Raw genomic sequence first — 24439 nt, 5'->3', positions numbered from 1 at the left:
CACATCTTCAATTCCCAGATCAACCTCTCCCAGCACTCTTCTCCTGAACTCTCTCTTCTTATCAGTATCCCTCCCTAACAATTTATACCTCTTGATTTTCTTTACCCCATTGGTTTTCGTTTTCTTTTCTCTTTTCATCTTTAAATCCATACAAAGGAGCCTGTTGGGAGGCCACGTGGTCACCTGGGATAACTTTACAATTCCTAACTTCCACCAGCCTTGATCTATTGTAAAGGAGGTAATCTATTTGTGTGCATCTACCGCCACTCCTGTATGTTATCAAGAGCTCCCTCTTCTTTTTGAAGAATGTGTTCACTAATGCCATATCAAAGGACACGGCAAAGTCTATTATACTCTCTCCTTCTGGGTTTCTCTCCCCAATCCCATGACCTCCATGCACACGTTCAATTACATCCTTTTCATTTCCGACATCTTCATTAAAGTCTGCCCCCACTACAATCCTTTCTTGCTCTTCCAAAAACGGCTCATTTCTTCCTCTGTGCAGCCCACTTGTGGAGCATAAGCACTAATGATGTTCATTGTTTCCCCCTCCATAACATATCTTCACTCTCATAATGCAGTCACTCTTCCTACTCACTTCCGTCACTGCATTCTTCATTTCCCCCAACAACACTACACCAACGCCATTCCTACCCTGCTCATTTGCTCCACTATAGATTAGCTTGTATCCGTCCCGCAGTTCTTTGGCTTTATTACCCTTCCATCGAGTTTCCTGCACCACAAAATATCCACTCTCTTTATCCTCATCAACTCCGCCAACTCTCTTCCTCTTCCTGTCATAGACCCAATATTGAGCTGGCCTATTCTGATCACATTTAGAGCTCGCTTCTTTAGCTGCCCTCGCTCATGATGCAGCAGCCCTCGCCTTGTCACAGAGTTAGGGCGATGTGTCTGTGCGTCGTTTACTGAGTATGCCCTAGCACTGTTCTCATCAATATCACGACTCATTTCATTGGTTCTGGCGTGGGTTTTTACAGTCGGATGCCCTTCCTGACACCAACCCTCCCTATTTATCCGGGCTTGGGACCGGCACCCACTGAGGCTGGCTTGCCCCCACAGGTGGCTAGATTGTTAGGTTAACTTGAGTAAGAAGAAGAATCTATGACGTGTGCGAGCGGCTACATGATTTATATCACGATTATGTAAATATGTAGCTAACTCTTATGAAACTGCGTGGGGGAGGAGAGCGAAATATTCAGCTATAAAGTTTATAGGTTTTTATCAAATTTTGAAACAAAATTTACAATGTATATAAGATGAAAACAAAGGAAGCACGCTTGGCGAAAACCTTCGTATACGGAGAAATCCTTCGAGTTTGCTTAAGTTGCATCACAGCATATAAAATTAGAGTTATTCATTCACCTTAATATGAATTAACATATCTTGTAGTTAACGCATAAAGATAAGACGCAATAGAATAGAGCATCAAACGTCATGTATTGGTACGCCATGACGTCACGAAAGTTGTTCTCGAATGTAACAACATAAATAATGGTCATTCGCTTCCCAAGTACCAAAGGTAGCAGGTAAGGCAGCTGGCTTTTCTCCTCCAACACAGCCAGGGTCATTACTTTGATTAAATTACTATGATATAATGTAAGTTCATCACGGGGTATCCCACGCATCCTTTGAATGCGGAGGTCTGATTTGAGTTTGTATGACCAAACATTAAGTGAATAAGCAGATTACATCGATTTTATGTTAAATTCTTAATTTTTCTTATCTCTTGGTCTGTCTCATGGGCGCAGAATTGCCACAGCCGCGTGGCACTTAGATTCTTTGTATTTTCTGTAGTAAATGTTTCTTGTGAACCTTTTTTGCGTGGAGTTGACGTGTATGTGTCTAGTCCTTCAGACCTTGTTATCGCCCAGACCACCGGGCTAGAACCTAAATAAGCTAAAGGTGAATAATTCGTGACATCTCCATTTGTTAAATTGGAATTGGAATATAAAATTTATGCCAAACACCAAGCGCTGGGACCTATGAGGTTAGTCTGCACTGAAAGGGAAATTGAGAGTAAATATGGCTCTAAAGGTGTAACAGGAGGAAGACCCCGCAGTTGCACAATGAATCAATTGTTAGGAGATGGTGGAAAGTATGATGGAAGAGTGATGTGAAAGGGTGTACAGTAAAAGGAATCAAAGAGGTTGCAGCTAGATGCTGCAAAGAACCTTAAGTAATAGGTGCACTATCAGGGCACCTATTACTTAAGGTTCTTGTTTGTTAAAGGGTATTTGTTCCTACACAGTTTACAAACCCTTGGTCCTTTGCAATAGGAGTATACCTAAGGCGAAGCTGGAACAAGACCATTAAAATTCTGGAACAAGGTGGTTAGGCCAAGGTCTAAAGGCCAGTTTACACTATGACGTTTGCGGCGCTACATGAGTCACCTCTACCAGCATATGCCCGCCCACCTTGGTGATGCTTCATGCTGCATAGCGTGTCTTGCTTCTACACTATGTGATTGCTGCGACAGGCAGCAGTATCTTCCTGAGAGTCACAATGAGCAGTGACGAGGAAGAATTTGCCTGTGCTGCCGTTGTTGTAGCACAAATGTATGATCAAATGCATAATTGTGTTAAGAAAAGGAAATGGACAAATGACTGGCTTCAACAGCGAATGAACAAAGGAAGTTACGGAAGTATATTCAGCGTTAATTACAAGCATCTCATCCGTAAGGTTTTTCATAGTGACGTCACGAACATCTCTGTTTTTATATTCTTGTAATTTTACATTCCATAGACATGTATATTGCTGATAAGCATCAATGAGAAAATGAACTTCCTCTCGTTTCCATTCCATGTTACTAGTGAGTAGTCGTCGCCGGAGTGAGTCTGAGTGGCGCCTGCTGCAGGCTTTAGCCATCAAGCTCGGTTTGATGCATAGGGTGGTGCCTCATGCGTCTTGAGGGCAGGGCTAACAGTAATGTGGCATGCAGCGTGCACTGAAGCCTAGTGTAAACTGGCCTTAAGGAACTTTTTCTTAATACCTTGGACTTATGCTTTGTGAGTTCTTCTTATATTGTTTTTAATATGTTTTGAATATAATGTGTTTGATGTTAATAAACAAACCCAATTTTTGTGATAGCCTTACTAGCCGCCTTCCCCCTTCGTGTATTTACATCCTTATCACATACTCATGGCAGTGTATTTATTTATTATTAAATTTGACGTTCATGCTTGCTCTAGGAAAATTTACTTGTGGGGGGAAACTTTGGAGGTTCGCCCGGTGTTCTTCTTTCTCCTTCGCCCTCTTCACTTGCTTGGTCAGGCGAGGAAGGGTGGGGGGAGGTTGTGTGTGGTGTTGATGTTCTGGAATCTCACCTCTTTTCAAAGGGCAGTGCCCTTTGGTACAAGAGGAGTATCCTTCTTTATTAATCAAGTTTTCTTTTTTCTGCAGGCTAACAGTGAGCAATAGTAGATCACAGCAGTAGATGGTTGAATATCTCTTTGTGTTGGTTATCCTAACCCTCGGGATTGTACCTGTGACATCATAGCATGCTGTGGCACTGGCCCTCAAGTGTGAGTACAGTTCCCCTGCTGTAAATTATATTAATATGCTGCTGTTATCCTGGAGTTTCATCACTGGGCAGCATCTACGCAGCTGCCCTGTGGTAGTTGACTCTACTTCTGTTGATGGAGAGACATCTCACTGTCCCAGTTTAGGCACAGGACGAGAGAAGGGATGAAGTGTTCATGTGTCTCATCCTTTTCTACTTTTTCTTGCTGTCAGTGCTTGGTAGTTTCCCACCTAGTGTCTCGATTCTGAGGAATCGTACAGCTGGTGAAGCAGGGAAGACAGAGGCAATGGGTTCTCTTGTCGGCTCTTCCCAACATCTAGGCTCGAGTACCAATTTGCTTGCCCTTGGGTTTGTTTGTGTTTCGGGAGCCATGGGGGTGCATGCTTCAGCTTGTGTTCCCGTCACCTGTCGAGAGATTTGCCTCTAGGCAGGTGCTGTGTTGGGCGCTCATTCATGAGTTGTTTTGAATGCTTGTGCTTCTGACACGTGAGCATCCAGAACTGTTGAAAGACCGTCCGAGTTCAGACATAGGGTGAGAGAAGGGACAAGACATTCACGTTTCATCCCTTTCTGGCAACATGTTGAGCACTCCTTGAGTACTAGTTCAGTGCTTGGTAGATTTTCAGGATTCAAACACATGGAGACGGTGTTCCCCTGGCTCTTTCCATCCTTTGGGCAGATTCCAATTCGCAGTCTCCTGTGGGGCATCACGTTTTGGGAGCCTCAAGTGCATATTCTGTTGAATCACAGTCTTAAATGGTCGCATGTAAGACTGGGTCAATGCCTGTTCCTTGTCGACTTATACAGAAGTCAAAGAAGGACCTCTCCCAATGATCGTCTAACGAGATTCGGGAGTCTCGCTGAGCACATGAATTCCTTGGAATTTCTGGCACACTCTGAGTGTTTGGTTTTCTGTGATTTCCAAACACTCAGGTGAGATGGGCTTTGCCGATAATTTTCATAAGAGTTGGGAGTTTCACAGGGTGCTTGATTTCCTGGGAATTTTCAGGTGCTCTTCGAGTGCTTAGTTTCATCTGTTTCAGAGCACTCGGGCAAGACAAGGCTCTCCTGTTTATTGTTTTACAAGTCTTGGAGTCTTGCTGAGCACTTTATTTCCTGGGAATTTTCAGTTGCTCGTCAAGTGCTTGGTTTCTCTGTTTCCAAGCTCTCAGGCGAGACTAGGCTCTCCCAATTATTGTTTTACAAGACTTGGGAGTCTTGCCGATTGGCTGGATGCCTTGGAATTGCTGGGGCTTGCTGAGCGCTTGGTTCCTTGCGATATCCAAGCACTCAAGTGAGACAAGCAGGTGAATTCTTGTGCTCCCTATCATGCGTGCTTGGATAGCAAGATGAGCCTCTACCCGTACAGGTGAGTTTGTTCTTTAGTCTGGTTTAGGCTTGTGAAGAGCATGAAGCTGCATGCCAACACCTTCTTGATACATGGTCAGGTCCTGTTCTTGTGTCTTGGACCTTAGGGTCCCAACACATAGGACAGCAGACGCAGAAGCCCTCTTTATTCTTTCTGGGCTTCAGCATTGAAGGAGAATAGTGAATTGGAAGGGAGTGATAGTTCTTTGCTAATGATTACCACCCATAATTGCGTGGTTGCGATCTGCTCAGGTCACTTGACTCTGCTCAGCCTGTCCGAGTTGGCTGAGTCAAGTGCTCGGCTTTGCCAAACAAACTCTGCCCTTGATCAGGTTGGTTCTTTGCCATGGCATAGCACCCTCCTTTCCCGTGTTGCGGTCTTCATGCAGTCCTGGTGTCATCTTGTCAGCCAATCAAGTTCCACAGGAAAAGGGTTGTCGTCTTCATCCTCATCATTCTCGTCTTCTGACACCTCCTCCCCTTCTTCTCCTAGACTTAATTATTCTAAGAAGTAGAAGGTATACTCTCCGCCCTTAAAAAGATCCACCAGTGGGACTTCAAAGGGTCTCCCTCCTTTCACAGAGGAAGCAATTGGATCTCCTGCAGGCTATCCTAATCCTTTGGAGCTAGAACCAGTTACTCTTACCCCTAGGTATTGTGTTTCGGGAAGCCATAGAATCGCAAACTTCGTTTAGTGCTCCTACCACTAGGTCTAGAGATTCCGTCTCTAGAACTAGTACTGTGTTGGAGAGAGCTGTTCACAAGACACTAAATGTATAAACCTCTATGGGGGATTGTACATCTAAAATTTGGTGCCGTGAAACAACTCACCACCCCGATTTTGGCGCAGGATAGAAGAGGGGTGTGAGTCATTCAGTGAATCACCCCTGCCTGTAATCACTAGCATTAGTGTCTTCCAAGTTCTTTAGATGTCTGTCTTACAAGACAGCATATCACGAGAGTCATAGAGGAGGTTCTCTGTGTAGTCCTCTTCGTGAGGTTTCGATCCCGGAGAAGACAGATGTGTGGCAAGATTGTTTCAAATTCTCGCCAACCAAAAGTGCATTCAACTCCACTCAACTCTTGCTAGAAACCAGTTGGTAGAAAAAATAATGCTCCGTTTGGTGGGTGAGAACCTCTGCTCACCCTTCAGGAAGCGTTTTTTGCTGAGGCGAATATGTTTTCCTAAGCCTGTGCAGTGCTATTATCACCACAAGTTGATGATCGTGCACGTTGTTGCCTCCTCCTGCTACTTCCAACAGAAGAGTGAGCAAGAACAGTCAATCCTCCTTTTTTCCCTCTACTTCTTGGGTTACACATGGATGGATGAGGAAAACTATTGGGTCTACTCCCCAGAGTTCGGATGCGAGAGCCTATGTTCCTAGTTCAGTCTGAGGAGTTGAGTTGAATATAGAATTAAGGCCAAGCACTTGGACCTATGAGGTCATTCAGCTCTGAACTGGAAATTGACAGTAAAAGGTTTAAAAGGTGTGACAGGAGGAAAAACTCGCAGTTACACTATGAATCAAGTGTTAGGAGAGGGTGGAAAGTAAGGCGAAGAGAGAAAATATGAAAGGAACGAAAGTGGTTGCAGCTAGGGGCAGAAGGCATGCTGCAAAGAACCTTAAGTAATGCCTACAGTGCACCGCATGAGGTCCACTGATGGCACTACCCCTCTACGGAGGGATCTTACCAGATGTACGTTCAATCTGTTCAGGTGGATATCACAGGAAGTTTTGAACTTGATCCCTGCAGTTTGGCAAGAACCAGTTGTCTACAAGAGTCCTGATGTCGCCATAGAAGCCTCGCTTCAGGACAGCTTAACCTTCGCTTTCTTCATTAGAGAATAAAGGTCTGCTTCCAGTCCTTATTCTTTTTCCTCTTTCAAAATGAAGAATTAGACTGGTGCTTGATCAACAGGAGCCTATGAATATACTTGTATATTTTCCTCACAACACGAGTCTGTTATCAGTTGCACGTCTGAGTAATAGACGTATACCTGTAGGTTAGTTCTTCTGGTGTGTGACCGAGACGAAATAGTACCTTCTCTTAATTACCCTGAAACTCAGAACAGCCTTTTGGGGCTCCCAAGAATTGCCAGATTTGGTTTTGAGACAACTAGTAGTATGGTTTAGCAACAACACCCCAGGGTTGGTTTTATCACCTGTTTCAGTTAAAATGCAGTTGCTCAAGTGTATCTATAGTGCACTCAATAGCTCTATAAGTTGAACACGTTCCAAGCTCGAATGTACAACTAAGCAGCTCAGCCTACAGAGTTGAGTGAGGGGCAGAGTACTGCCTTCTTGCAGAGATATTGTTCATTTTAGCATTTTTTCTCCTCTATCGAGGGTTAACTGCTAATTTGAATCTCTGTGTCCAGCCATCACAGACCTAAGTATCTGGGTGGCTTTTGATCCTCGCTTATGGTTACTGTCTCGTGCTCCGCATACTCTATTGTGAGAATCTTCATTAGATTCACTATCATCTTTCTGTTTGCCCCACAGAAGCCTGTATATCTTCTGCTCCATTGCAACTGACCCATGGGCTACTGCAATGATTTAGAATGATTTTTCAGACAAATACAGCAGTTTTTGTCTTCTATATAAAGTTTATTCTAATTTGTAAGTGTCAACGTATGGTTGTTCACCCTGAATAAGAATGAATGTCAAAAGATTTTGCGTGTCACCTGCCCTGACAGTTTTGCAGCCAGGGTAAAGAGAAAAGTTCCTCCCTAAACCAGCCTTCCCACTGACAGGAAGCGGTTCGTCAGGCAGTACATCCCTGTAAATGGCTACTAAAGACTTTTCCTCTGATCAGAATTGCTAGTTATTTCCTACCCGATTCAATTGTGAAAGGTGTGGGTCCACAATTACCCTAGTCTTTCATGTAAGTAGTATTGTTTCTCCTCAGTTGAGATTCAACTGCTGACGAGAACTTCTCTTTCTTACCATCACAGGGACCTCAGATCTCTATAAAGGGTTTGACTCTCATTTACGGTGCACACTCCCTTGCAAGAGTGATCAGAGTTTTGTTTTTCAAGGCTGCATCTCTTCTTTCTCCAGCATTGGCGAAGAGGCTAGATGATTTGCATGGTTCATCTTTAAAATCACCGTTCAAAAGGCGGGTATCATGTTGCAACTACATCTCGGATGTTTAATCATTCGGCATCTGTTGACAAGATTGAATCCTTCATGATCTCCTGCATTTTGGTCTTTGTATTTGTTGATTTAGATCAATCATTACTTTGTCCTATTGGTGTGCTACTGTACCTGCGGAAGGATCGAAACCCTTCGCTGGATGTCGATAACCTCTCTCCACTACTGACTTGCCTGTGTAGATGTGTCTAAGGACACATCTTCCTCCAGTCCTACAAGATCACGAGGAACTTCTCTGCAGATGGTTACGTCACCTGTACTCTCCCCGAGAGTGCACAGTGCCAGTGGCTTGGTACTTTCATCACATTCTGAAGAATATGTCAGACTAGAAGATAGATGTGGTCTCATTAGGACCATATTTATGTCTTCCTTCTTTCAGGTCTTTACCCATAGGTCCTTAAACCTTTTTTCCTTGCACTTGTGGTGGATAATCAACAAGTTGTGTTGGCTTACTTGGCTCCTTTGAGAGGACAAGTTGCATCTCGCCTATGGTGAGCAGTTCTAGAGGTAAGAAGGATGCGAGTGACTGGCCTCTCCCCCTTCCCCCTCTTCTTCCTTCTATTCCTCTTCCTACGGGTTTAGAATAGGACGTGAAGGAATGGTCAGTCGGGCGTTTGATGCGGTAAGCCTGCACATCGAGTTTCCTTTCTATATTTCTTGTCAGAATCATAGAAGCAATCCCACTCCTCCTCCAGCAAAGGGAGGAAGGAGACTCTTAATAATGTGAACCTTTCTCGTATCTTGCATTAATGCCTCCAACTCTCAATATTCTTCCCAGCCTTTTTTGTATGAGTTACGATTCCTCACTCATGTCGAAAAGGCCCAGAAGTCTGACTCTTGATCTTGCAGTTCTTATACTCCAATCAGTTTGTCAGAGGCAGGGCACTCCTCCTCGCTCATTCGACCAGGAGGAGTAGCTCAGGTATGTTGAACTCCAGTCAGTTCTAGAGACTCATCAGATTCCTTCCTCCAATAAGTGAGACTTCGTATTGTAAAGGGTTTGTATATTGTGTAGGAACAAATCACAATTTTTGAAAGTAAATTGTATTTTACCCAACTGTACAAACCTGAGGTCCTTTACACCAATGCCCACCTCATGCCACCCCTCAATCTGAAACCTGGATCGAAAGGCAAAGTGGAGTGTTTACATTCAGGCAGGCGATCGCCCCACCTACCGGACGGTATTTGCTGCCTAACCACCTAGTTCAAGAGTTTTAAAGGTTGTGTTCCAGCTTCACTGTAAGCATATTCCTATTATAAAGGATCTCAGGTTTGTATAATTAGGAAAAATACAATTTACTTTCAAAAATTGTGATTTTAACATTATGTAACCTTACAGTGAGAAAATGTTGATCCCGGTACGCAGGAGCGCATTTCATTCTACCGGAATGAAGTGTGTTAAATCTATATTAAATTCTCTATGAAATCATTTGTTTTTGTTCAGTAAATAGTCAATTCTTTACATTCTTCATGCTTGTATAACGTTATCAGCATCCTTTAATGTTGTTCATGTAGGTAGATGTTATGAGTGGTTATTATCAACTCTGTAAGGAAAAACCACCTTCAGTGCCTTCTGCTCTTAACGGCGCCACTTGGGCTTCTTCAGCTGCAGTGCTTACTGTATCAAACTTATCAGCTCTGTCCTTGGTTCTCTGACTTAACTCCTGTCCATCTCCATTTTTGTTATTGGTAATTGATTCGTACGATTTCGGTCACTAAAATCGGATCGGTTTAAATCCAATGAAAGTTTCGTTTTGTCGCAAAACAGAATTTATGAAGTGAATTTTTTTTCGTATGTATGATCCAGTTGAGAAAAATCGTTCTTCCAAAATCTTTGCCGTTTAAAGAATCCACGTTTTATTTATTTCTTTATTTTTGTGAGGTCGGTTGTTCATTCCTGTCTATGTCGTGGTCGAAGGTCAGCTGTACGAAAGTAAAGAAAGATAGTCCTATTAATATATATATATATATATATATATATATATAATATATATATATATATATATATATATTTGTGCTGTATATCTGAAATTGTCTTTGGAGTAGGTTTGGTTTTATAAGAATCTTGGACCAAGGGGTTTTAATTATGCCTGAAATTACTATGCAGGTATAATTAATGTTTTTTTTTTTTTTAAGAACAAAAGGGTATTTATCACTTTAATGTCTAAGTTTCTTTGGGGATTATTCAATTTAAGGGAAAAAAATTTTCAGAAGAAAGGAAAACAACTTAAAAATGGTGCAAGACCTAAATATAGTTAAACCTCCGAATATTTGCGTTTGAATGTGCAACATACTTTCAAAAATATCTGCGAGTTAAACCTCCTAACATTTTTCATATATAAACAAGAGTGAATTTAGATCTATTACATTTGATAAGACGATTCTTTTCTTCACGTTCAACGCACGCAAGAGTTGGAATGCGTTTGAGTGTGCAACATACCTCAAAAATATCTCGCTGGATCGAAAGTCGCCATGTTTAATAAAGCTCTAATCTCTGAACTTTTCGGTAATGTCGGCGCTTTTCATCACCGATCTCTTGCAAGATTTCTCGACTCTTATCTTCCGGATGCGTCAAAGGGACCGACCGCTGCCTGACTCCGTTAAGGGTCCAGTAGTGTTCTTGTATTTAGGGAGGATAGGTCCCTCACGAAAGACCGGTCGCCTCTTTTCTGCTGCTTTAGATTTTGAACTTTGACGTATTACATGTGAGGAGTTACACTTTGTGTATGTATACCTATATATAATATACATTATATATATATATATATATATATATATATATATATATATATATATATATAGTGAAATAGTCTTTGCTTACTCAAGTTATCACCATTTCAAGACTGGAACTCTGCTAAAAATGGACAGGTAAACATCACAGAGAGCTGACTGATGAACTGGTTCAATTATCGACCCTGTCGAACCCCTCAACACCACAGACAAAATGCTAACAAACGATTCACTTTCATTAACCCAAAATTCCCTAAATAAACCATTCAAAGTTAATGTAGAAGTATAACACACACAAAAATCTTTAATATGCATCAAAAGTAAGTTAGTGTAGAAGTATAAAACATAAAAAATTTTTAAAATTCATCAAAAGTAAGTAAAGAAGTACAGAAAGTCTAAAGCCAAACTTTGGGGGAGAGGAAAACATGTATGGCCATTGTCTAAATCCAATGGCAATATTATACAACTAAACATAGTACCGAGAAAAAGATACCCAAAATGTATTATTGTCGATCATATGTACCAGTGGATCTGCCCCTTACACTTTCTTTTTACTGTCATTCCCTTTCCTTTTTATTTATTTATTTTTTTAATTCTGCAATCCCTCCAAAACTCCTATCCATCCCCAGTCTGTTAAGGTAAACATTAGGTGTTGTTCTTTAATCATTTTCATTGTAATGTGTTTTACTTATATTCTTCTACAGCATATATATATTTACATACAAAGAGAGTGTGTGCGCGTGTTCGGTAATATTGTGCCCTTATAATTAATGGCTGTAGAAGAAAATAAGTAAAACACATTACAATGAAAATTAGTACAGAACAACACCTAACGTTTACCTTAACAGACTTGGGATGGATAGGAGTTTTGGAGGGAAAAGGTTTCAAGATTTAAAAAATAAATAAATAAATAAAAAGGAAAGGGAATGACAGTAAAAAGAAAGTGTACTAGGGCAGATCCACTGGTACATATGATCAACAATAATACATTTGATGGGTATCTGTTTCTCGGTACTATGTTTATTTGTATAATCATTGCCGTTGGATTTAGACTGAATGGCCATAGGTGTTTTCCTCGCTCCCAAACTTTAGCTTTAGACTTCTGTACTTCTTTACTTACTTTTGATAAATTGTAAGGATTTTTTTGTTTTACACTTCTATGCTAACTTACTTTTGATGAATATTAAAGATTTTTTTGTGTGTGTTATATTTCTACATTAACTTTGAATGGTTTATTAAGGGAATTTTGGGTTACTGAATGTGAATGGTTTGTTAGCACTTTGTCTAACTTTGTCGACAGTGTCGATAATTATACCAGTCATCAGTCAGCTCTCTGTGATGTACACCTGTCCATTTTTAGCAGAGTTCCTGTCTTGAAATGGTGGATAACTTGAGAAAGCAAAGACTATATCAATGTGAGATTTGCACAACGGGAACCCTAAGAAGCGACGTCGCTGTTTTGAACCTCGGCAACAGCTTTCCGAGCCTTCGTTTGTTCTGGTTTCTCATGATCTGACCATAGGTGCCTGTGGTCTTGAGTGTCGATGGTATTATGTCGATATAAACTGAAGGGGCCTCTGTCTCCCCAAAAGCATAAGGGCATCTTTCGTGGAAAGCCCTGACGTTCTCTGGTCTAAGCGATGTATTAATCTTCAGGATCAAAAGGAATGTTTGTTAGCTGCCATAATGAAGCCTAAAATTTTATCCTGCACTGTTCAGTTGCATACTCCAGTTTGAGCTCTTTTGGACTTTTTTCTTTTTTTTAATTGTTGTATATGATGGACATATGTGACCTGAATGGTGATTTGTTATCCAGCTGAAACGTTCAGTGAAAACAGTTTTATTAGTAGCTATCGCTAAATCATCGTCTAGTTCCTTGTGCTTTTTTCCTTCAAGGGAATGTCAAAAAATTGGCTACATCAGCAGTTCTTCAGTATTGAAGATCATGCCTAAGACTCCAGTGAATCTGAAGTGTTGTTGGAAACTCTTTCAAGCGACCACCCCTATTTCCGCATTTTTTTTTTTTTTTTTTTTTTTTGCCACGTGCACCAGCAATGATCTGGGAGAAAGCAGCCTTCTCCTATAGTTATCAAGTATTTGATACCTTCAGCTGTTTGTCTCACCATTTTGCAAATCATGTATTACCTCTTGAACCAATAGTCCACAATTACGTTAGTGAAAAGGACTAGATAGTGATTGTAAAGTTAGCTTAACATTGTTGATTCTTCACAGAATTTCACCATTTAAATTAATTGATTCCTTAAAAGTTAAAACGACGTTTTAAAGGCAATAGTCATTTACATGAAGACTATGTGAAAGAAAACACTTCAAATATGTTTACACATATGTTAACATAAATGTACCTAATAACAAAAGTGCAGACTTTGAATAGAAAAATAAATAAAACAATATTTGTTAAGCAAAGATCAATAAATGCTACTTGAATTGCACACTACTTTCTCTCCACGTGTATGGGAAATAGCTACTATCTGCATCCGAAGTGTAAGAAGGAAACCACCTCTCAGTTCCCCAGATTCACTCAGCCATAGTCTTTGGGCCAAAGATTTCCTCAACCATAAAATCTTTGGGCCAAAGGTTCCCTTAAACATGAAGGCTTTGGGCCAAAGTTCCCTCAACCATAATGTCTGAGCCGAAGATTCCCTCAACCCTAAAATCTTTGGGGAAAAAGTTCCCTCAAGCATAAAATCTTCGGGCCAAAGGTTCCCTCGGCCATAAAGTCTGGCCCAAAGGTTTTCTCAAACCATAAAGCCTTTGAACCAAAGATTCCATCAACCATAAACCCTTTGAGCCAAATGTTCCCTCAACCATAGTCTTTGGGCCAAAGATTTCCTCAACCATAAAGTCTTTGGGTCAAAGGTTCCCTCAATCATAAAGTCTCTGGGCAAAAGGTCTCCTCAACCATGTCTTTGGGTTAATGGTTCCTGCACCATAAGATCTCTGGGCCAAATGTTCTCTCAGCCATAAAGTCTTTGAACCAAAGGGTCCCTCAACCATAAAGCCTTTGAGCCAAAGGTTCCCTGAACCATCAAGATTTTGGGCCAAAGGTTCCAAATATTTAACCACCAAAGTTTACTATTCGCCACAAGTTAAAACCAATTATTATTTGTACATGCTTCATTTTCCGAATACCTACAGCAGTTTTCCACAATGTATAACTCGTTGGGTAAACATGGTCTAAGTTACTATTACCCAAAACATTATTTTCTGCAGTCTTCCTGATACATTATTTTCTTAGAAACAAGAGGAAAGTCATAACATGACAGCTGAACAGACCTCTGTATGCTATTCAAAAGCAGCCTGCAATATTAATGTTCTCATCCACCTTTATGTTGTCATCCTCCTGACTTCAGGGGACTATTACCATCATTTAAGTTTGCCCATAGATTCAGTGTAAGCTATATCCTACGTTTTAAAACTTCCTTGAGCATCAATAAAATACCAAATAAGTTACATAAAAAATCTAAAGAACAGCCAAATACAGTGGCCGTTGTGGCTCAACATCCAAGATAAAAACATACAACAACCAAGCCCTGCAAAAGATCTGAAGCCAGTAACCTAAGTAGACATGTCGTTTTCATACCAAGTAAAGTATATCTGGAAAGGACAATGAAGATCTCCACAATCCATTATTAGATAACTGGTAAATCGTACCTGTTTAATTTTTGCACCGCAGTACATGTCAAGGTAGTAGTGACACTTGTATGGTATGAGTATAAGTGGCAGCTAGTTCTAAAAGGTGGAATTTCACCAATTTTTATAGTAAAATAAAAACTTGCTTTTCTTTAATTATTGCGTTATGATTTTGAATAATACTCTAGATGCTGATTGCAATTTTATTATCAAGTTTTGGTTAGACATATTACAGTAAAGGCCTCTGTATTTTACAGTAAAGGCCTCTGTATTTATCACAGTAGTTCTGAGTTCTGAAAATACACAAACATTAATCGCAAAAATATTGAATTAAAGCTCCCTTGTGCACAAATACTCATCAACTAAGAGCAGTCATCAGTTATCAAAATAGTTTGGAAACATTTATAACATCTAAATTTGAAAAAAATATCATAGCTTAATTATCAACTTACTACAAATATGAGTAATCAGGCTTTTAATTTCTTGTTTGCCTGGAATACCTCTCCCAGTGATAAATATTTTTTGGCATACTCGCCTATGTGCATTATTCCATATGCAGTAGAAACATGCAAATTTGTGCCACAGACATTACTATTAATATGCACATTATGCAACTCTGCAACACCAGAAGAGCAGGCAGCAGCACCATCCCCAGTGCTACTGAGTTTGCCAATCCAGTATTCATTACCTGGTAAAGAATTGCCATCCCAAGCATAGTTAACCACTAGCAAAGTCCCAGACGGTACTGGATCATGGAGTGACCTCTTGGAGAAGTGAACGGTCACGTTAGTCTCGGGAAATGTTTCCCCATCACCCACTCCTAAGCATGTTGTGGCTCCTATCCAACTGAAATCTACATGGGCAACGCCTGTCGTATTCATACCTTTGAGAGCTTCTCCCCAGGCATCTACAAACATGGCATCTTGTTCATGGCTAGCTCTCCATACACCTAAACCAAGCCCAACAACGTGGATGTAAGCCTGAAGCCCCTTTGCTCTCGCCCTGGACTTAGCCTCAGCCAAAAGTGTTTCAGCTCCCAACTGCATCCTTTTCTTATATACTTCAATGTTGATATAAGAATTGTTGTTGACCTGCAAAAACTTCTCATTGTCTGGGGTTATGCTCGACCATTCAGGAAGAGGTACTCCCCATAGGCGAGACCAGGCGTGTTGAAGACGAGGTGGTCCATCCAAAGAACCATACCCTAATTCTTTGCAATTCTGCTTTTTAGTGACAATGCAGTCTTGCCATTCCATGAATCCTTCTTTTTTAAGTCGAGCCCCAACCATTCCAACAATAACCCCATCTTGCTGGAAAGTTCCTGGTTTGCCTGGAGCCCCTTTGTTTCTACGACTACCGTCATTAATGAAGGAAGATTCTGACGAGACAGAGAGAAAAGCCGAGACTTTCATTTCATCATAACTTAAATAATCCTTTAGGCACAAAGTTGGCGTTTCTTCGCTCGTGCCAATTTTTTCAAACCCACCTTTACCGGCAGTTCTGTCCCTCAACAGGTACTGATCATTCTTGCCAAAGAAAGTTACGGGCCTGTTGCGCAGGAGACGATCAACAAAACCAGTCAGGTCCATCTCCTCATAAAGAGACCTGAAAAATAAGACCAGACGATGTCATAACTGCAAATACTTTTATTTTATAATCTACAACAACCAGTCTTCACAAGACAAAAATAAATTAATAAAAAATTACTTCAGATTCCATATTTCATTAGTATTTGGCAGAGACTACTATAGTATAGTTTCAAAATGATTAGCAGCAACTAGTGTCAACTTAGTCGTCCCTTTTGTATGCATTATGTATAAACATTGTACATCATAAGCCACCACAGAAATTTAAAATACCCAGGGAATACAGAACTGCAGTAAAACCCCTTCAAAATGATTTTCCTAAAAAGTACTTTTGTCACCCAGCTAAATTTTAAAGCAGCCAAAGCTGCAACTACGACAACTAGGTCACAATCAAACATACCTGCTCCTGACTGATTCTTTACAATCTCTCAAGCATATCATCATAAATAAATGGCATGCTTTGTGGTATGAAGAATCTGATAATAACTAAGAGTAATTAAACACAATGTTGGTCTTCAGTCTTCTTTATTCTATAAGAGCCAAACAGAACTGTTACTATCGGCCATCTGACCCATAAATATTTAAAGTATTCTTTAAATAATCATGATCACCTTTATTATCCATCCCTAGAATGTACAAAGTGCAGAATAATACAAAGAAAACAGGACAATCAAGTTTCAACCATGATCGAATGTCCTGTTAACTATCCTTATAGGATAGAGGATCAGAACACAAGGGCAATAATGCCGTTAATGTCTGACACAAATTAGGTTAACAGTAATATTTTTATGCTGTATCAGGAACATTTCCAAATATTTACCAACTTCTGTAAAACAACAACAAAAAAGTAATGACAATCAAATAAAGGTCGAGTACATTCTAAACTGTTCTTATTTATATCTATTTTGTACGTTTTCATTCAGTCCAGGACTAAACAAAATTTGTAATGACTGAAGACTAACCAACTTCTTTCTAGTCTTCTACGCCAGTATGAAACAAGTGACAGCTCTTTTAACTGCTGTTAAAATAATGTTACTTGCAAAGGGTTTCAAAATAGAACACACAAAAGGTTGGGGGGGGGGGGGGGGGGTTAGAGTAAAATTTCGATGAGTAAGTTGGTTTGTCTGATCAGAGGCGAAGATCTGCCTTTGGAACAGCGCCTCAGTTACTCCTGTGGTGTTTTTCTGGTTTAGAATGTGTCCTCCTTTTGTTTTCCTATTATCTTCTTTGGAACCACAAGAAATAAATACATATACTTTAATTGCTTTGTAGAGATAAAATACTGTGGACCACTACTTACTTTTCAGTAGGAGATCCATGGTTTTTCTTGTAGTGCAGAAAAGCAGCAAGGAGAGGAACACAGTTTTCATGAATGACTGGATATGTAGAGTTGATGTGTTCAGTGAGTTTTCCTTGGCTTTTACCTTGCTGTAGGGAAAAAAGTAATAGTTAGAGCAATGTTAACAATATAGCTCACACACCTAACTTGATTTTGTAAAATACAGAAGTCCTACTTAGTTTTTCCACTTACAATAGCATCATTGCCATTACAGCCTCTAACGTCTCGTACGCGAATGGCCTATGTGACATTCTGTTACTCATGACTGTCCAGCTCTCTATCATCCACAAATCTCCACTCATCTCCAGCATCCTTTGCATAGTTCTCATTCAAGTAAGCCTGTGCTTTCCACTTAAGAAATACTTGAAAACTTGACTTGCAGTCTCTCACCTTGACTAAAGTCGATATTCGAGCCGTGTTGATAGGAAATGGAATAGGGAAGTTGTAACTGTCCTCGTTGAATTTCTCCAAGCTGACCCTTGTTGGAGGCGAAATTTTTGAGGCTGCCTCTAGGTAAGGCCTCAGCATTTCTGGATCCCATGTTTCTTTAGCCATAGGTTTACTGCAGTCCTGAGGAGGAGAGTTACAGTACAGTTCTTGAACACTGTGAAAACTTAACTGGGCTTCTTTGTTCAGTGGAAATTTATCCAAATACTATCATACCTTACATATCTGTAGAATCGTAATAAGTACCTAATGTTACATATTTTTCATACTTCATATAAAGTGGTTCATAATGGATACCTTTATGACCCAACACATGATGACATCATCCTAGTCCTTTAAATGGTAAGCAAACTGCTGATAAAATAGGAATATAAGATTCGGCCAAGGCCAAGCACTGGGACCTATGAGGTCATTCAGCGTAGAAAGGAAAATTGAGAGTAAAAATGTTTGAAAGGTGTAACAGGAGGAAATCCTCGCAGTTGCACTACAAAACAATTGTTAGGCGAGGGTGGAAAGTAAGATGGAAGAAAGAGAATGTGAACAGAGGTACAGTAAATGGAATGAAAGGGGTTGCAACCATGGGCAGAAGGGACGCTGCAAAGAACTTTAGGTAATGCCTACAGTGCACCGTCAGAGGTGCACTGATGGCACTCGCCCCCTTGGGGAGCAAACTGCTGTTACTATAGGCAAAATCCATAAAAAAACAATCTTTACGAAGGATCGGTTATGAATGGATGCAAATTTAATATTAATTGTAATTCCAATGAAAAGGTTTAGAAAACAAGTGTCACAGCAAATTTTGAAGAAATGAATGCCCATTCATTGGAAAAGACAAAGCCGAGAAGAGATATGATAGAAATCAAAGCAGTTCAACAATGCATTTATAAACTAATATTATATGTTAGTATAACGGTCTTGCTTGCTATTATATTAGTGTCACAAAGACCATGTCATTGCTTGGTAACCTCGAACAGAATTTGACTGGATGTGGATACTCAGCAGAGTAGCATGCACCAGTTCTGTGTGAATGTATAAGGACACTAATGAAAAGTCCACTTTGGCCTTTGGATTTTATAGATATGGGCAAATAGATGTGGCCGTGGTTCAATTATAACTGCCATTACAGGGAAAAAGTAAGTGACAGAAGAGCAACACTCCAACAATGGCAGAACAAAAATTCTGAAGCACAGAGCACTCTCAGCAATACTGTGCAATACCTAGTTTGATGAGGCGGGAAAAAAATTGGTTTTTGTGGGTAACACCATACTGTGCTGGTATTCAGCCTTTTACCCACTACTCATTTATTGATATTCTCTAGATCTCTTTTAGGGCTTTACAGTACAATAACTTTCCTTTTTGCAGTAGTAAATAATTAGAACAAACCACATGATCCCACATAACTCGGCACTTCCTCTTAACTTGGACTATTACGAGTCGCTTCATATACTGATCTCATTTTGGATAGTACATTTAAGAACAAGCTGACTATAAGCTACCAATACTTTCTTTGTCACATTGTACTCAGTAATCTTAAGAGTCAAAATCTTACTGCAGTACTGGGTTTGGTCAGAACTAGGGTAGATACCACCAGTGAATGCCAGGCAGTAACGCTGGCCATTTAGTGACTGGAGTTAAACAAAATTTGGTCAGGTCAGTAACTGGATAAGTGAGCACAAATGAAACCTTGACGTCATTGGTACAAACTCCAAGGCTTTGTGGCCATGAGGCTGTGGGCTAGCAACCTATCTCCAAAAAATCAATGATGAATTGAAGTCACCAATCCGAGTATAGTAGTTTCACATCAACCGTGCATCTGATGTCTAGGCCCGTCCCTTAAGATGCTCTGATTGGCCAATCGCAAGGCTGGAATCTCTCACATATGCAGGATGTATATTCCACCTCTCCTGATTGATACGTCTTTCAAAACTTACTAGTTTCCTTAAACCTGTTTTACCCGGAGAAAAGTAGCGTTTCCGAATTTCATCACTAAACATCTTCAAGCCACTGATTTAAGGATTATAATGATATAAGAATTATGTACTTCTATAAACTTAATGCTAAAATATTTAAGTGAAATAAACATGACATTCTTATAAAATATATTCTTTCATTCCTAACAAGAGATCGCACCGAATTCATCATCTTGCGTTTCATACAGTTTCGTAACTTCAATGTCGTGGAAGACAATGCTACCGAAAAAATATAGGTAGGGCTATTAATATGAAAATAGCAAGCAAAACATTAAGAATATTAATCTCTCTTATCTTTGTATAGTCGGGTGTTGCTCACGTGATCACTCGATGACGTCATTATAATGATCACGGCCCCTCAATAGAAGAAGCCTTATTGGGGAAAAATGAATATTAAGACTTAATTATCGTCACTATCATTATCACCTTCACCCTTTCATATGCTATAGTGGAAATCTCTGTATGAAAAAAATTCTCTACTTAGATATTGATACCTTAGGGAGGAAATTTATTCATCCCATTGATTTTTCTTTTGCTACAATCCTATATCCCTCTCATTATTTCTTTTTTATTATATATTACGATTTTCTTTATAATTCTTATATAATTATAATTCTTAAATCATTGGCTTGTCAACGTTTAGTGATGCAATTGGGTAAAACTGAGGTGTAATGAGAGTTATAACTTTTCAAAGGGGAGAGATGGAACATACACCCTGCCTATGTGAACTCTCGAGAGAGACTGAGAGTTTCCAGTCCTGCGATTGGCTTATCAACAACCAGTCAGGAGCGTCGTAAGGGGCGGGCCTAGACATCAGATGCACAGTTGATGTGAATCTCCTATAGTCCCTTCTGGAATGAAGTCCTTCCGTTTCACGTTCAAATCATCAACTAAAATTAAAAATCTCACTTCATTTTTATTCAGCTAGTCTCTTCACTAAAACAGACGTTACACATAGTTGCCTTGCCAATATCTAATCAGCAGCCTTTCATATTTCTTTGTTGAAACTTATGAACTGTAGGTTTTGAGAGTAAGCTTAACATTCCAGTTCACCTAACTTGTTATTTTGCACGTACTGATTAAGTTCTACGTCTTGTCATATTAAAATGTCAGCCTCAGCTCGTAGTTGAGACTGGATTGGCTACCTTATTCCAGCAACCAACATGCCCATGAATTACCTTTAGTCTAGTGAGATTCGCCAGTATTTTTGGCCTAAGACAACTGGAATGTAATCCACATCTCCCAGTGACATTGATTATTTATTTTGTTGTGTTTTTGCAAACAACTTCGTTGACCTTTCGCGTTGCGACGCCGACTATACACTTAATAATGCCGGCTGATAGCTGACTGGATGGAACAACTTCAGTCAGCCACTCCATGCCCTTGCACAAAGGCAATCACGTGACTGTAAGGCATAGCGTGCACCTCTGGGTTCAGATTCTCCGACAGGAAATAATATCAAGTGTGAGCATTCAAAGATGATAACCAAAATTTCACTGAATATCCAAACGTTCAAATCAATATTAAAGTAATTTAGTTTTTTGTGAAACTGATTTACGCAATACGACGACAAAAATTAATATCTCATTTCCTGTCAGTGTATCGTCTGCCCACATTGTTGCAAATGCAAGAAATTGCAATAAAAACTTAGTGATAGCTTTACCAACGTTGAAGACGGTTTCACTTACACAACACAGACTTCGAAATTATCAACACCGTTAATGAATGCATATTGTTCACTTATCTGAAGATATTCCATCACTTGCCGCCAGTCGCCCACTCAAACTTTTTTCCAAGCGAATCGATTGTCCAAACCACCTTCACAAGCAATTTAGTTTGATTCCTTTATGGGTCATGTTTCGGCCCCACAAAATGAAATCGTTGATTTTATGACAAAGCTGTGCAAATCAATAAAACATATCTTGTGTCACTTGCCGTTCACTCTACACTCCTTCGTGCGCATTCTTCTCATCCCTTGCACACTGTGGAGGCGAGAGGAGATGAATCGTCTTGAGAAAAACATTGCTGTACAGAAGGAAAATAGAAGTCTAACGTACAGGTTTATAACCGGGTCGCTCAGCAGACGTAGTGACGGCGGCAGGAACTGGGTCTGGGAGAGTGTGACGACAACGCGGCATGACTAGTCGACACTCACATGGCGAGACGATGCAGTGCACCAAGTGGTGCAATTTCCACGAATGTCCTTCAAGTTTGGTTGTATGGAATTGTTTCCGATTTGTAAATTTTTAACAACGTTCGGTTTGCGTATTACGTTATGGAAATTCATAATTATTATATATATATAATTTTTTTCTTCAATGCACGTTGTGAGAATACATAGCGAGAGCTGCAGTATTTTTTATTTGCTGTAACATGTATACACAAGTTGGCCGCGTGTCTGCGTTCGTTTCACTGCATAACGGCTAAAGTATGACTATGACACTAATCACTGTCCTCTCTTTTATTTGTAACCACGCCTTATCAGAACGGCTGCATAATGTTGACAACAAATGAATGCAGATATACACATATATGTATATATTTATATTTGTATGTATTTATGTATAATCGATACTTGAAGAAATATTGCTTTTAGATGTGTCAACTTAGAAAAATATGATTTTGACTAACTTGTTTTCCAATTTAACGTCTGCAAAGATTGTCGTTACACGTTTGTACGTGGAGGGAAGCACATTATTAATGTACACATTTGGCAGAGAAGTGATTACTGACCATACACGACACGCTGCTTAATCGATTGCTAATAACCATCCACCCCCAAACCCACAAACACTATACACACGCGCGAGCGCGCTTGCAACTATTCAGTCCTGGTTCAATTATTCTCTTGCCAGTACACCTGTCTCCTTAGAATGTTTAGTTTTCGTTAATCATTGCTTCTTCAACCTTCGGAAATGTTATTTACCCTTACTCGTTCTCTTTAATCTATACTGAATCTCACTTTGTGATATTTTATTTACCATATATACATACATCCTGTTACTTGAAAGTTTGATAGTCAAATAAATTAACAGGCTCATCGCCTACACTTAATAATGATGAGAGAATTTCAAGCACGTTCAGAACTGCACTCAGAGCATAAATTATTATTTACTGTCGGGAGGTTTTAGTCATTAATCCGACTTCTTTCCAAAGATCTTGCAATAACTGGCAGGTCATCAAATAACCAATGGTTTCCGTTATAATTCTCAGTATAATAGTGGAAACTAGTAAAATGAATTTCGCTTTATCCTTTAGTTATCATCTTTAGCATTTGTCTTTCATTTAAATTCGACGGTCGTATTTTACTTCTATAATGGAGAGTTAGCTTAATAATCCTAAATCATTCCCATCTTGGTTTCCAGACACACCCTGCTGCCTTTATATACTTATTCTATATTTCACCTCTGTAATTGTACCATACTTACTCCCAGATGCTGATACACACCATTCATAAGAACATGATTGTCCATTCTTGATTTCTGTCTACCCTGTTGGCTGTTAATTTACTTCTGCTCCCATTAACATACAACTTTCAAACTCTTTCAGTAGTTTGGGCAGTTTCCCTTCACTATCCCCCATCAGTACAGTAACTGAAAACAATACCCATTCCACATTCCACGCTCGATGCGCAACTACATTTTTCAATTCCAAGAATTTCCTTTCTCAGAATAATTTCATCACTTCACCCATAAATATATCAAACGTCCACTGAGGCATAACATACAATTGTCTCAGGCCGTATCATCAGCTCTGCCTATGTGCCTAGCAAATCTAAAGAATACTTGTTCTAACGGCCCATAATTGCATTCCCTCTGCATGATAATAATATTTATTATAAATCTGTCAGAAAACGGTACATATGTTCATAATGTCCAGTCCCTCCTTTCGGTACTTCTAATGATTGATTACCACGTCACTATCCCTTGCCTGGCACAGCATCAGTCATTTGAAAGTTGAAAATTTATAGATAACCATTAAGCATCTCAAATCACATTCTCTGATATTACAGGATTTCATCATAGCAAATTTTTATGACAAATTTAACGTCTTTGGAACTTCATTTTAGTATCTTGGGTTTAGCCACTGGAGCCGAAAGTGAATTCAAGATATTGTATCGGATTGTACCCTCATAGTTTAGCGTCCTTAGATTTTTTTTCTGAGGTTGCGTCATTCTCAGTCGCATCTGGGAAAATTGTCAAAATATGACTGATATCACTTTGGAATTAGCAAACATCATAGGCATCTGCAGTATTTGTCATGCTAGATCTCACACCACTGAACTTTTAAATATTGCATTGCCATGGCTAACAGCTTACGTGAAAGTTTTTAATGAAAACCAATCACTGTCTCTGACGATGTAGAACCAAACTTCACTGTTTTTAACATTGCAAGAGTTAAACACGAAACTTCTGTCATCAACATGTGGCGTTCATGAGATTTGTTAGAGCAAGTATCACGACCTTGTGCAGTGTTTAGCAGGGACCTGAACCCCTAATATATTGTGCTTAACGACTAATTAACGACACCAAACTTAATTTTGACAGTTGAGGAAGCACTGCAACAGTGTTAGAAGGTCGAATTTACATTTAACTCTTACCATACCCACTGTTTGACTGCAGATCTCCCACTGCAACTTACTACCTTATTAT

The 24439-nt window shown here is 39.7% G+C and overlaps 2 protein-coding genes across 16 annotated transcripts in view; one reads left to right on the top strand and one right to left on the bottom strand.

The window, feature by feature from the left end:
* The window catches only part of LOC135219248 (uncharacterized), a 114644-nt gene that overhangs the window by 39839 nt on the left and 50366 nt on the right, over nt 1–24439 (top strand). The window lies entirely within an intron of this gene.
* The window catches only part of LOC135219251 (uncharacterized), a 12600-nt gene continuing 2795 nt past the window's right edge, over nt 14635–24439 (bottom strand). Inside the window, exons 1-4 of one of the 5 annotated variants that reach the window (XM_064255860.1) lie at nt 21845–21999; nt 17761–17940; nt 17332–17459; nt 14635–16050 (exon numbers count right to left, since the gene is read on the bottom strand). In XM_064255860.1, the coding sequence (XP_064111930.1) occupies nt 14913–16050; nt 17332–17459; nt 17761–17940; nt 21845–21925 (1527 nt within the window). In that variant the 5' untranslated portion in view covers nt 21926–21999 and the 3' untranslated portion in view covers nt 14635–14912. The other 4 variants (XM_064255862.1, XM_064255864.1, XM_064255861.1 and 1 more) reach the window with 4 other exon arrangements.

The sequence above is a fragment of the Macrobrachium nipponense genome, chromosome 1, assembly GCF_015104395.2.
Source record: "Macrobrachium nipponense isolate FS-2020 chromosome 1, ASM1510439v2, whole genome shotgun sequence".
NCBI classification, from domain to species: domain Eukaryota; kingdom Metazoa; phylum Arthropoda; class Malacostraca; order Decapoda; family Palaemonidae; genus Macrobrachium; species Macrobrachium nipponense.
The sequence above is the reverse complement of the archived record's forward strand: the minus strand, read 5'-3'. Positions and strand labels throughout refer to the sequence as shown.